Consider the following 14,041-nt stretch of genomic DNA (forward strand, 5'->3'; position numbering starts at 1 on the left):
GACATGCACCCTTCTCTTTAAAATCTCAGTACTAAAAACATGAGAAGATGGTGCAATCATTAGGTATGGATTAGTAAATCCAGTGGTGGTCATAGGTCTATGCGGCTACAGAGTGCCTTGGTTACAAAGGAACTCCAAGTGCCCATAGCTAGCGCATCAGCCATATACCTAATTATAATTGGGGCCCTACAGTTCTTAATTTAAGGCCCCATAAAAGCTAAGTCCAGCCTCGAATAAGCCTTCTATTCATTTTTGTTGTCTGTCTAGTTTTATCCATTCTAGTGAATCCTTTAAAAAAATCCATAGACCACCAGAAGGTGGTGCTGAGATATTGCAGAGTAGAAAGCCATTAAAGTACATATTTAGATGCTATATGTGCAAAAAGCATTTGGGATTTGAAATCTCGGTACTTTATTCAGACATTGAATTAATACATGATATATGGTTGTTGTTTAGTTCAGGTTGCACCACTGCAGGTGGCCACTGATGAAAAAGAAGAAGAGATAATTGGCGAAAATGTAGTTGATTTGCACCAGTTCACACCAGTGGGTGGAGTGTACTTTATTGATGCACTGAAGCTCCCACCTCAAGCCAAACAAATCAGAGGCTGGACCATGGTGGAAGTAGGTCAAGATCTGAAGCAAAATTGCACCCAATGAATCTCTTTTAGTTCTAATCACCCTGGAAAGAGTTGCTGCAGTTCTGGAGATTTGTCAATATAGAGCTCACACAGTATAAACTAACAGTTCTATCCTTTGAGTTTCTGTGCACTGAGATTAAAAGCTGAGTTTCAAATCATGCTCCTAAACTGCAGCTGCAAACTTCCTTATATACCTGTGACATCCATATAATGGGTGTGTGTGCATTCAGACAGGTATTCACACAGTCAGTTCTGTTAAATGGAGGTAGCACAGACACCTGAAATCACTGCATTTGAAAATGCTCCTAAAGATGTTGGTTAAAGGAAGTCCTTGCTTCATTTTATAAACAGAAGGATTTGTTAAAGCCTATGAATATGATAACAGAGCTTTGAGTTTCATTCCAGGCTCCGCTGCAGACTTTATGGTCCTTGGGCAGTATGCCTCAGTTTCCTCAACTGTAAAATTTGGGATGACATTTACTTGCATCACAGGATTTTTGTGATGCTGATCTCATTAATAGGCATAATTTATGTAAACTGCATTCAGCTCAAGTACATATGTTCATTGGGGGACTGAGAGACGTAACTCCCCCAAACCAGTACCTTCATGTAGCGCTGCAATACAGCCCCCAGTGCAGGCAATACTTGAATGTCATACATATGGGCTAGAATAATAGCTGTCACCCTTTCTATGGCTGTATGGTATTTGTAGAAAGCCCTTTGAGATCCTTGGATGGAAGATGCAGAAGCAGCAAAGTGTAATTTGCAAAAAATTACATAGCCGTGTAGAATTATCAAAGGATATATAAAGTTTTTAGCTCTTTAGACTGTATTTTAGTGAACTCTACAGAGGACCAAAGTGGATAACAAAATTTAGTAGTGTATTGCTATTTCTCATGATATTTTCTCTTTTCTTCACCTCCCCATCAAAGTTACTCGATGTAGGATTGGAGACATATCCATATCCTCCAGAATCAGAAGAAACTGAAGATGCCACATATCCACATATAGGGGTGACTCTTAGACTTCTTGACAGTGTGATATTTTTTGAGGAGCCCATGGTTGCCAGATGGGATTCTGCAGGTACAGTATGTCTTCAGCCAGCTGTTACACACAAATACTAAATCCAAAAACTTTTCTTAAGTTCAAGTCCCAGAATTCAGATCTGGATTTTAATTTTTCCTAAATTCATGGAGTATTTGGAACTCAGGCTTTGGCAAGTCCCATTACAGAGATGAGATCCAATTCAGATCCAGAGTTTGATATGGGCCCTTCGCTGTTCGTTATCCTTGGATATTTGAAAGCTTAACATTCAATTGATGCATAATTTCTAATAGACTCAAGATTTTAGTGCTCCCTTATTCAAACAGTCTTATTTTGTAAATTATTTAGAAGTAAGGAAAATGTTGTGTAGTCTTTCAGTCCTCATTCAATGATATCTCTTGGCAATTGGCCCTATTAAAAAAATCTTTCTAAAAAGGTGATAGGCTATTATCTCTGCTTTACTGCTTGGGTTTACATCTTTTAGCTCCCATATGATGTAAATATTAGAGCAAGACAGAGAAAAGTATTCCATTTTGTGAAAAATTTCAATATTTAATTTCATTCTGATTAGGAACAAAAGCCCAATATTTCAAAATTCTCTGTGAAAGGGGATTGAATCATAGCTCTGAGACAGTCTGCCTGGAATGTTGTCCTGGCACTGCAGATCCTGCCATCCCTGGGTGCCAGACTGTGGAAGTCCTGGTTTCAGAATTTGCCTGTTTCTGGAGATAACTTAATCAAAATTGAACAGCTTTTGCAGAATGTTTTGATATCAATAAATCGATAGATTCCCATGAAAAAATATTTTGTCCCAAGTTTTCTGGTCAGTTGTAGTAAATGTGTTCTTCTTCCCAGGGCTGTCCTTAGGATTTATGGTGCCCTAGGCAGGGTTATTAAACTGGTGCCCCTGTGCCTGTCTTGCTCTTAGCAACACAAACATAAGCTTACACTACTGGAAAACTTGCCACATGCATGTTATTAAAATGAGTTTAACATGGTTAAGCACACTGTAACGCTGATGGACTACCACTAAAGAAGTAGCACTATAGAAAAAATTCTGATTTGACAGAGTGATGCAACTAATATAATTTTTTTAATTAGTCAAAATTTTATTGAAAATTTCTATGAAGAGGTATTGAAACAAGGATTAGTTTTTAATTAAAAGCAATCTTTCCGGTTTTTTTGCCTGCAAAATTAGTAATAATGTCATCGTATGACAAAGACAAAGTGATGTCTTGTTCGATTGCAAGAATAGCAAGACCAGTCAAGTGTTCCTGACTCCTTGTAGAGCGGAGATAGTTTTAATGAGCTTTAGTTTTGAGAAACTCCGTTCTCCTGATGCTACTGTTACAGGAATTGTCAGTAGAATACGAGTGGCAATGTACACATTAGGATATGTGGCAACAAGTTTGCTGGTATGAATAAACTGTACAATGTCCATCATCAATTTGCATGTGGCAACAACTCAATTCTTCTTACAGTTCAAGTCCATTTAAATCAAAACGATCACCGTGCTTCAGGAGGCTCTCTAGGTCAGGGGTCCCCAACACGGTGCCCGCGGGCGACATGGCATCCGCAGGGGCCTCTCAGTGCACTCGCGTACTGGCCGGAAGATGAACATCTGCTGATGCCTCTGGATGACTCCGCTTACCGCCAACAAGCAGCGTCATCCAGAGGCATCGCCGCCGAAATGCCACCGAATTTCGACAGCATTTCGGCGGATGCTTGTCTGCCATCACAGTCCTCCGTCATTAGTTGCTCTTGTTTTCCTATTTCGTTGAATTTAGTTCCGCTCAGCCCGCTGCCAGCTGAGTGAATGGAACCCAGGCCGACAGTGGGTTGAGTGGCTCAGCCGGGGTCTCAGCTGCTCAGCCCGCTACCAGCCTGGGGTTCCTTGGGGGTCCCCAGGCCATTACCAATGCGTCCCAAGGCCAGCAGCGGGTGCTGAGTGGGGCTGGCAGCGGGGTCTCTGGTTGGCAATGGGGCATCTGATCTCAGGGACGGGGCACCCATGGAGCCACAGCAGCTCATCCTGCCCTGTGCAGCTCCCCCTGGATGAGATGGATCACTGCCAGCCCGGAGGAGAGATGCGCTCCCCAGCTAGGGTGACCGGATCCAGATGTCCTGATTTTATAGTGACAGTCCCAATATTTGGGGCTTTGTCTTATATAGGCACCAATTACCCCCAACTAGGGTGACCAGAGAGCAAGTGTGAAAAATCAGGATGGGAGGTGAGGGGGAATAGGAGCCTATATAAGAAAAAGACCCCAAAATTGGGACTGTCCCTATAAAAGTGGGCCATCTGCTCACCCTACCCCAACCCCCTGTCCTGATTTTTCACACATGCTATCTGGCTATCCCCAGCCCAGCCCTGTGTGACCATTCCAATCCTGGCTGCCTGGGAGGAAGTGAGTTACTTCCACTTTCATTCCTCAGCAGGCAGCCAGCCAGCCTTCCCTCCCCACCCCAGCACCTCACCCCACCCATCCCTGACAGAAGGGATGAGGGAGAGAGGGGTGCTCCATGGGGGGAGGGAGAAAGGGGGGGTGCTCCGTGGGACAGGGGGGAGAAGAATGGATGTTATGGGGGACAACAAAGGATACTGCCAGAGCCGCTGAGCCTGCCTCACCTCACGCCAGGGGAAAGAGTCACACTCACAGATGAGTTCCTTCCCAGAGACCCCCGCAGCCAATCCCCTCCCTCAGACTGTGCTGCATTCGGCTCTCTCTAGGACCCAGGAGCCCTGCTCTTACATGCTCCACTGCTTCCCCTCTGTCCGGGCTCCCAGCAGAGCAGTGCCCCCAGACCTAGTGGTGCCCTAGGCGGGTGCCTGTTCTGCCTATGGCTAAGGACAGCTCTGTTTCTTCCAGTGCTTGCTCATGTCCATTCCATGTTAGGTGTGTGTGCTTGCCACATGCACTGGCAGCCCTTCCCCGACCTTCAGTTCCTTCTTTCTGCCAGTGATGGTGCTGGAACATTCTCTTGCTTCAGCAAGTAATTGTACCAGTGGTTCTTCTTTACTCTGCTGCCAATAGTAACAGCTCATTCAACAAGAGCACAGGCATCATCAGCAGCCTCCTGGCTCATGTCCTGATCCAGGACATCTGCAGGGCCACAATGTAGTCATCTGTCCCTACCTTCACGGCTCAATCACCCAGCAGGCCTGAGATGATGCTGGCTCCGGTAGAGCGATGATGTAATCAATGCATCCATGAGCTCCTGACCCAGCTCCAGAGGCACTGTTTGCGAGTCACCTAACATGAAATGGACATGAGCAATCACTCGAAGGAAAAAAAAAAAGTTACTTATCTTTCATTAACTGTTGTTCTTTGAGATGTGTTGCTCACGTCCATTCCATGACCCACCCTGCTGTCCCTCTGTCAGAGTTCCAGCAAGAAGGAACTGAAGGAAGGGTGGGAGGGGCAATGGCACCTCTTACACCAGCATATACCTGTGCCACTCCAGAGGGTGCCAGAGCTGGCCCTGTGAATACCACTAGGGAAAAACTTCTGGCACCCATGCATGGGGCGAGCACACACACACACACCCCAACATGGAATTGAATGAGCAACACAATCTCAAAGAACAACAGTTATGAGAGGTAACTAACCATTTTTTTTCTCAATGTGCAAACAACCAAATTACAATAGCCTGCTTGAATAGAACTAACTTACCATCAATAGTGCTACAGTTCCTCTGTGCCATTTATTTTAGTCTCAACGGTGTAACAGTACACCATTGATGGTTATGAGAAAAATTACAGCTAGAAAATTTAGATTACAGTATATAAATCTATCTTGAGCCAAATTCTACTTTCAAATCATATACACCTCTACCCCTATATAACATTGTCTTTGGGAGCCAAAAAAATCTTACCGCGTTATAGGTGAAACCGCATTATATTGAACTTGCTTTGATCTGCCAGATTGCGCAGTCCTGCCCCCCTGGAGCGCTGCTTTACCTCATTATATCCAAATTTGTGTTATATCGGGTGACGTTATATCAGAGTAGAGGTGTATATTTAAAAGGCCAAATACTGTTCTCACACCAGTGTTAATCCAAAGTAACCCCACTGGCCTTCAGTAAAGTTATTCCTGATTTACATTAATGTAATAAAGTGGAATTTGACTCTATTAATATTCGAGTAGTATTTATTATAAATGACCTCCCAGACTGTTAGCTGCACCATCATCCATGTTTTCATTTTTAGGCTAGGGAGAAATTTTGATACCAATTGTAAGACTCTCTCTCTCGACATCTATTGTCTGTATTATATGCCTAATATTCACCAGAGCCCAGTATACCACTTGACCCAAGGTCAAAGTGATGTGTTGTGCTAACACCACCAAAAGCAAAAGCTCTAAACAATTTTTTCCTCTTTTTTTTTTTAAAAAATATATAATTAGGCAAACAATGGAGAACTGATGGTATCAGTGACATAAAGTACAAAATGAAAGAGAAACAAATCTCTTTTGAGATGGATGCTTTTTATACAATCACACTGATTCAGGATGCTCACCTCAATATGCCATACCAGTCATGGGAACTGAGACCTAATGGCACAGATGAATTACTTTTCACAATTGTTACAGCCTTTGCAGAAGTTCAAATGCAAATTAAGGTACAGTAAATGTCTTGATACATGCAACTCCAATAACATGCATTGGTTATTTAGGCCATTATCAGAACTAATGTTTGAGTTCAGGCTGCCCTAGTCAGGATGAAAGCCTGAGGATATTTGTGTATTGACCCCCCCCCCCTACATGGAATTGGGAAGGTGCAGAATAGGGAATAGAACTGGTGCTTTAGCTTAGGTTTTTGCCCAGAAGGGCCAGCAGGCAGCATACTGCTAACAGAGTTCTAATTAATGTATTTTGATAGCTGCAGCTCCCACCATCCTATGTTAAATTCAGGGCCATCTTACAAAGCACAGCTCTCCACAAATTACCTCTCTTTCCCCCTTTATTTTATGAGTCTTAAAAGGCAGCTCTTCATTTTAATGCTACTTGCTCAGTGTAAAATCTCCTCCTCTGAATTACACATACAAATCTACCTTCTAGTCACCCTCAAAATTTGACAGGTAACTGCCAGCTGAATTAAGATCCACTATGGTGGCAATGTGCTGACACTCTACTTATCCTAAACTCTTGAGGCTGAGAACATTCTAGAGGCAGGGATGAACAGAGCAGATTAAGTGCTAGGCAATAGCAAACATGCCTCCTCCCCAGTATGTGGGTATACACACACACACACACACACACACCCCATTTGACATTTTGGTCCTGGCTGCTATTGGTTGGTAGTGCTGGGATGGTATATGCATCAGAGGTATTTATAAAGTAGTCACTATTGGACCTAGCATCCAGAGAAAAAAGTAGATTATATTTTAAATGTTTTTAAATCAGTAAAACTTGTTTTATTGCATTGTATAACAGGATAATCAGTGTATGCTGTCTTCAGTAATTATGGATGGGAGTGAACAACTTTCCCACTTGACAGGAAAATGGACATCTCCAATTGACCTGACTGTTGCTTTGAAGAAAGCTGGAGTGAACATTTTTCCATCAGACTACTCTTACAAGTATGTCTGCGTGAACAAGAAGGTGAGACAGCTATGAACTACTTTAAAAAGATAAAAATAAATAAAAATCCAGTTTTCTACTTGTAGACAACATTTTTTGGCACAAAGGTGGATCTACACCATCCAGAACCCCCAGGTACCTGTGTAAGACAGCTTGCAGAGCCACCCAAAGGAGCAGGAACCAGAATCTGGCCCACTGTCTTTTGACCACAGCTTGCCTTTCAGTATAGTAGTCTAGCGGTGTGATTTGTTGGATCTGTGGTCTCTGATTTGTACCCTTTATGTTACAGACTCTACTAGCAGAAGTCACATCTTATCAACAAATGGCGCTGGTTGCATCTGCTTTTGCTTTCAGTTGGAGCAAGTGGAATCTGGCATCTGGTCAAGATCAAGTAGTTTTTAAGGTTGCTCTTTTAGACCTAGGCCAAAGAAACAGTCCAGAATAATGTAACACAAAACTAGATAAGCAACATTGAACTACAGCTAGTTCATGACCCCTCTCAGAGCTGTGCTCTGGCTTTGTAGTTTTAATAGCTTTAGAATTTAGGCTTAGCTGCTCTTGGACGTTTTACAAAACTTAGTGTACTACACTGATTCTCTAAGGCCTGGCCTGTGGTGAATTCACCAAACAACAGTCTTTTGAGTATTGAAATTGCATCTGTTTGGGTCTTCAGTTACTCTGCTTTACAGGTCACCTGGCATATACAACTGTTAGCTTGGTTATGAAAATTTAGCACAGACCAGGGCTACCTGGTCTCTCTAGCTCTATAGGTGGGTACAAAAAGGATTTTCATTCAAAAGGTAGGCCGAGTCAGATTCCTCTGTTATCCATTAGATACCGATGGCTTTATTAATTTGCCTACTGTAACCTGAGCTCGCCTTCCTGTCAGAGCAGCCCCCAGTGCTCCTCTCTTGCACGCAGACCTCAGGCGTCAGATCTTTAACATCCCCTTAGAGAAGGGAGATCCTGCCTCACTTATTTTCTGTTCCCTGCTAGGAGCTCTTTTGGCATGTGTGTAGGGCAGATTTATCTGCAGCCAAAGGCTGCAACTGAAAGATAATAAATCCCTTGCAATTCTAGTTCGTACATTTGCCCTATCATAACATTTTTCCCAGATTTGGACCTTAGCATCCAAAATATGGGTGTTAGCATGAAAACCTCCAAGCTTAGTTACCAGCTTGGACCTGGTAAAGCTGCCACCACCCAAAAAATTAGAGTGTTTTGGGGCACTCTGGTCCCCCCAACAACCTTCCCTGGGGACCCCAAGACCCAGATTCCTTGAGTCTTACAACAAAGGGGAATAAACCATTTCCCCCCCCCCCTTCTCCCTTCCAGGTGTTCCCTCCCTGGGTTCCTGGAGAGATACACAGAAGCAAGCTCCGTGAATCTAAACAGAGGGACTCCACCCTCCCTATTTCCAGTCCTGGAAACAGAAGTACCGAGAGGTCTAATCCCCCCCACCCCTTCACCCAGAGGGTATGTAAAGTCAGGCTTAGTAAATCTAACACACAGAGACTTTCCCCCTGACTTCTTCCTCCCACCAATTCCCTGGTGAGCTACAGACTCAATTCCCTGGAGTCCCCCACTAAAGAAAAACTCCAACAGGTCTTAAAAAGAAAGATGTATATAAAAAGAAAGAAAAATACATAAAAATGGTCTCTCTGTATTAAGGTGACAAATACAGGGTCAATTGCTTAAAAGAAATATGAATAAACAGCATTATTCAAAAAGAATACAATTCAAAACACTCCAGCAACTACACACATGTAAATACAAAAAAACCCAAACCCAATCTCTTTGTACTTACAACTGGGAAACAGAAGATTAGAAAAGCAGGAGACAGAAAAAATCCCTCTCATAGCCGAGAGAGTACAGGCACATGACAAGAACAAAGGACTCACACACAAACTTTCCTCCACCCAGATTTGAAAAAGTCTTGTTTCCTGATTGGTCCTCTGGTCAGGTGTTTCAGGTTACTCCTTTCCAGGTAAAAGAACATTAACCCTTAGCTATCTGGTTATGACAGCCCCTACCCCCCGATGAGGCAGGAAACTAGCAGTCACACCCACACCCACCCACCCCTACCCCTACCCCTGCCAGCTAGTATACGCAGTATCCTTTTCTCAAGGTTGAGTAATTCTGTTCTGTAAGATGCGTGGCAGTGCAGAACAACAGCTGGTAACTCTCACTTGCTAGATACTAAGTGCCCTTAGTAAATTTGGAGCTCTAAGACAAAACAGTATTATCAATTAAATGAGTCTGTACAATATTGCCACCCTTTCCTTGTATTTGATGAAGGATAAATAAATGCTCAGTTCACAATGGACAACTTTAACCACAACCACCACCTTTCAATGACTCCACAAGAGGAATTAGTGAATGGCTATGATTAAGTTATCTTCTGTCCAATCGCAGGGAAGCTACACTGTTCATAGTAACTGTCAAGGTTCCTTCCCCACTCTGAACTTTAGGGTACAGATGTGGGGACCTGCATGAACACCTCTAAGCTTAACTACCAGCTTAGATCTGGTCTCCCTGCCACCATCCAGATTTGAGTTATCTGGAAAACTCTCTTCCCCCTAAAAACCTTCCCCTCCCTGGGTAGCCTTGAGAGACTTCTCCACCAATTCCCTGGTGAGTCCAGATCCAATTCCCATGGATCTAAAAAACAGGGGAAAATTGATCAGGTTCTTAAAAAGAAGGCTTTTAATTAAAGAAAGGTAAAAATTATCTTTGTAAAATTAGGATGGAAAATAACTTTACAGGGTAATCAGATTCATAGAGCCCAGAGGAACCCTGCCTCTAGCCTTAGGTTCAAAGTTACAGCAAACAGAAGTAAAATCCTCTCAGCAAAAAAGGAACATTTACAGGTTGAGAAAACAAAAATAAAACTAGCACACCTTGCCTGGCTGTTACTTACAACTTTGAAATATATGAGAGACTGGTTTAGAAAGATTTGGAGAGCATGGATTGATGTCTGGTCCCTCAGTCCCAAGAGCAAACAACCCCTAAAACAAAGAGCACAAACAAAAGCCTTCCCCCCACCAAGATTTGAAAGTATCCTGTCCCCTTATTGGTCCTTTGGGTCAGGTGTCAACCAGGTTTCCTGAGCTTCTTAACCCTTTACAGGTAAAAGGATTTTGGTGTTTCTGGCCATGAGGGATTTTATAGTATTGTACACAGGAGGGTTGTTACCCTTCCTTTTATAGTTTGACAGTAACTGTCACATATGAGATGTTAATCCTGGAATCTTGAGTTACTTGACTCAGTGTGTTTAGAGCTATTAGATGCATAGGGACAAATAGTTACATATGCAAGATTCCTGTTGGCCTTCCTAGGGGAGCCCTAGGTACCTAGAACAGGACCCACAAAAGCCAACAAGCTGGAGGGAGGAACCACCTAAATTATACAATACAAAATGCTGAGGACAGGGGTATGTGCCTGAGGCAGGGTGGGAGGGACAGTCCAGTCACCACTTATAATTTACAGCCTCTCTTCTGGAATTAGGTGCCTAAACCTAGGTAGCCAGCTCTGACAAAGAATCATGGTGGCCCCTGACCTCCAAAAAACAGTGATTAGCACATTCACCCAGGCTGCAAAAGACCCAGGTTTCGCATCCATGCTCCTCTTGAGTGTGGGGGCAGAGTGGAGATGGGGGCTTGAATCTAGGTTTCCCACCTCCCACTGGAAGTGCTGTAACCCATGCAGTATTGGATAAAACACCAACTTCTGCTGTTTTGTGCAGGGCCTGATCCCGTAAGCATTGTATAGAGATACATCAAGGACATCTAGCCTGTTGGGCCCCCGCCAGACAAATGCAGGAGCTCAGACTAGACATTTCCCTAAGTCACATACTCAGCATCAGGATTTAAGCAGTGGTGTACATGCCTACTGACATTTGACACTATGGAGATTTTAATCAGTAGAAAGAGTATGGGTTTTGAGGATCTAAATTTTGGACTCAGGCACCTACCTCTTCTGATCAAGACACCTAGGGCTAGCTCTAAAGTTACACAAGCTGTCTCTGCTGGAGCACGGAATTAAGCCTGGGTCTCAGCATCCTCCCTCCCTCAATTTTATATCTATATAGAAAGTGTGGTAGTATGTTACAACCTTTATTCTTCCATTCTGCTGTAGGTGAGCGAACACCTTAAAACAGATGCTATTAAAGATGAAGACTGGTCCCTTTACATGTTTAATGGTCAGCGAGCACAAAGGCTCAAAATCAGTGAAACTAGTGAAGCCTTCTCAGAAGACCTAGCAGAAAATACTGAATTTCATTCTACTCTCTACCATCTGCTCAAAGATTTTGCCAGTGAAGGAGCAATTGAAAAAGTAAAGAAAGCCAGTTGCCTACTTATTGATGCTATATATCAATTGCTCATCGCTACTAGAGTGTTAACATACTCTTAAGCCAATATTTTAAATTAACTTTATTGAGCATCAAGAACTCGGTCAATAAAATTGCCTTTGATGTCTGTCATTTCACATGCAAATCAAAACAAATGCCTAAAAATGCATAAAAGTTTGTTTTTGTGAATAAAATTCTTTACTTTCTAGTAACTACATATTTAGACCCATTTATTACAAACTTCAAAAAAGGAGAAATGGCTATTTTTAAGTTGTTCTAATCTTAAACAGGATTCAGACATTTGGGAAGATAGTCAGTCTTCTATTGTCAGAGGGGGAAGTTGCATTTCCAAATCATGCTTCAAAATGTTTTACCATTGAAAGTTAAGTATAGTCTAAAAAGCTTCAAAAATAAATGTTTAAATATACTACCTCAAATCATATTAGAAAGTTAAGTAATTCTAAACCTGAGAGCTATGTTTACACTAGTTGATGTAAAACACAAATTGGAGTCAAAACAGGAAGTCCAGGGGGAAAAAAGAAAGATTTACAAATTAAAATACAGAGTGTGTGTTATACTGGTGGTGGTCCATTGTGTTGAAGTTCAGTATATGGCCACAGCAGCTGTTGTAGTGATGTCCAGGAACTTCCAGTTCCCACAGGGGCAGCATCTGCAGGTCTTTGGAGAGAGAGACCTGTGAGGAAGCTTGTGAGTGCAGCAAGGAGTACAATGATGGTAAGAGAAATCCAGAGAGTTTTGTTAGCCGTGGAGAAGGAAGTCTTCAGATGAGATGCCCACGATGACGTTATGTTGCAACTGTGAAGAAGCCATAAAAACATAGCACAGTCATGCTTTTCTTCAAGGTTTAACTATCATATTGTCTGACCACTAATCCAGAATATAAATTGTATTAATAGCTAGCTACAGTGGCATGTTATATTCTGGGTTTAGAATGCAGGCTCTGGTCAGCAGTAGATGCTAAAAGATGTTTTATATAAAACTCTGAAGAGCCACAAAAACTCTGCATTTTCCAAGCCAAATATGGGATTTCTTCACACATTCCATTCATGTTAATGGAAATTGTCTGGCTAAATCTCCTAGTAGGCATTGTAAATATCAGCCATTTTTTCTGCAACAAGAGGGTTTAATGTAATGTATAGTCCAATAACTTTCTCTGTAAATTTAGAATGACAGGACTATCCAGACTAGTTAAGTACTTAGGCTTTGATCTCTAAGGGCAGTGCTGAGGCAGGAGCACCACACTGCCAGGGATCACATCTCAAGACGAATTTGTGAGCTTGTAAGAGTAGAAGTTATTCTGTTCTTGACTAGTACCAAAAGTAGAGCTTTAACCTGCTAATTAGATTACTTAAAGTCCGCCTTTCAAAGTAGGCAGCATCAATAAAAAGTCAAGATTACTACTCTGCTTCCTCTTCCAGTGTCCTCCACCTGATCACGACTTCCCCTTACAGAAATTCATGTTTGCAGTTGAGAAACTTACGCTGATCCTAGAGTCCATTTTGATGGATTTTTCCCCCTTTCAGTAACATTTAACTTCCTTGCTTTGTCTTCTTGTATTTCTTCAACTGGTGGTTCTGATTGTTTGGTTCTGCAAGTAAGTGTTAGAATTAACTTTCCTGGTGAGCAATCAATAGGCATATTTTTATAAATAGAGTAAGTATTCCAGTTTATAACAGCTTGGATGTGCAACATGGTGTCAAGGGGAAGAAGCAAGCCCACCTTAAAGCCTTGGAGGTTAAGTAATCAAGACCTACTTTGTTTCAGACTGTTCTTCCTCAGACTCTGTCCAGGAATACGTGCTAATAAATCGTCGCAATGAAGGACGCTTCTCATTTTGTTTTGATCCCAGTCGGCCCCTGCCAAACGTACACACTTGAAAATAAGTACTTCAGCTAAAGCTTTCAGATCATAGTAAAGAAAATAACTTCAGTGCTCATTTCTCTCTATCTTGCATGCTCATTTATGTTGGAGTAGGCTATGAAGATTTTGGCCTATATTTTTCAAGTTTGACTCCCAGTTTCATATTTAAGCACAAACTATAAGATGCCAGATTTTCAAATTCTCATGTTCTTACACTTGAAGTCCATGGGAGCTCTGAACCTCTTAAATTTGCAGATCAGGCCACTTGATGTGGACACTCAGGTGTGGCTGTAAAAGCTGAACTTTAATGCTGTAAATGTCTATGCTATGTAAACCTTACTTCCAAAAAGTAGTAAGCTATCCAGTGGAATGGTTTACTACAGCCAATATGAAGTTGAAAAAATTAAGGCCCATTTAAAAACAAAAAACTCAAGTAGCCTTACCAACTGCTTGATCGTCTGTTGAATTTGTCACTTCTTTCATTTTCATCAGTTTCATATAATTGAGCCTTTAAAGGAAGGTAAAATGCAAACGTAGTAGACC

At 42.1% G+C, this 14,041-nt stretch overlaps 2 protein-coding genes across 6 annotated transcripts in view; one reads left to right on the forward strand and one right to left on the reverse strand.

The window, feature by feature from the left end:
- Positions 1–11,705, forward strand: part of CASC1 (cancer susceptibility 1) — a 41,794-nt gene extending 30,089 nt beyond the window's left edge. For 3 of the 5 annotated variants that reach the window (XM_030541139.1, XM_030541148.1, XM_030541167.1), the window contains 6 exons: positions 457–623; positions 1,573–1,723; positions 6,091–6,305; positions 7,120–7,287; positions 7,556–7,669; positions 11,404–11,705. In XM_030541139.1, coding sequence (XP_030396999.1) covers positions 457–623; positions 1,573–1,723; positions 6,091–6,305; positions 7,120–7,287; positions 7,556–7,669; positions 11,404–11,679 — 1,091 coding nt within the window. In that variant the 3' untranslated portion in view covers positions 11,680–11,705. The remainder of the gene's footprint in view (positions 1–456; positions 624–1,572; positions 1,724–6,090; positions 6,306–7,119; positions 7,288–7,555; positions 7,670–11,403) is intronic. The other 2 variants (XM_030541158.1, XM_030541174.1) reach the window with 2 other exon arrangements.
- Positions 11,685–14,041, reverse strand: part of LOC115638950 (lymphoid-restricted membrane protein-like) — a 63,399-nt gene continuing 61,042 nt past the window's right edge. Inside the window, 4 exon segments of the mRNA XM_030541124.1 lie at positions 11,685–12,433; positions 13,119–13,226; positions 13,393–13,494; positions 13,942–14,006. Coding sequence (XP_030396984.1) covers positions 12,190–12,433; positions 13,119–13,226; positions 13,393–13,494; positions 13,942–14,006 — 519 coding nt within the window. The 3' untranslated portion in view covers positions 11,685–12,189.

The sequence above is a fragment of the Gopherus evgoodei genome, chromosome 1 (genome assembly GCF_007399415.2).
Source record: "Gopherus evgoodei ecotype Sinaloan lineage chromosome 1, rGopEvg1_v1.p, whole genome shotgun sequence".
Classification (NCBI taxonomy): domain Eukaryota; kingdom Metazoa; phylum Chordata; order Testudines; family Testudinidae; genus Gopherus; species Gopherus evgoodei.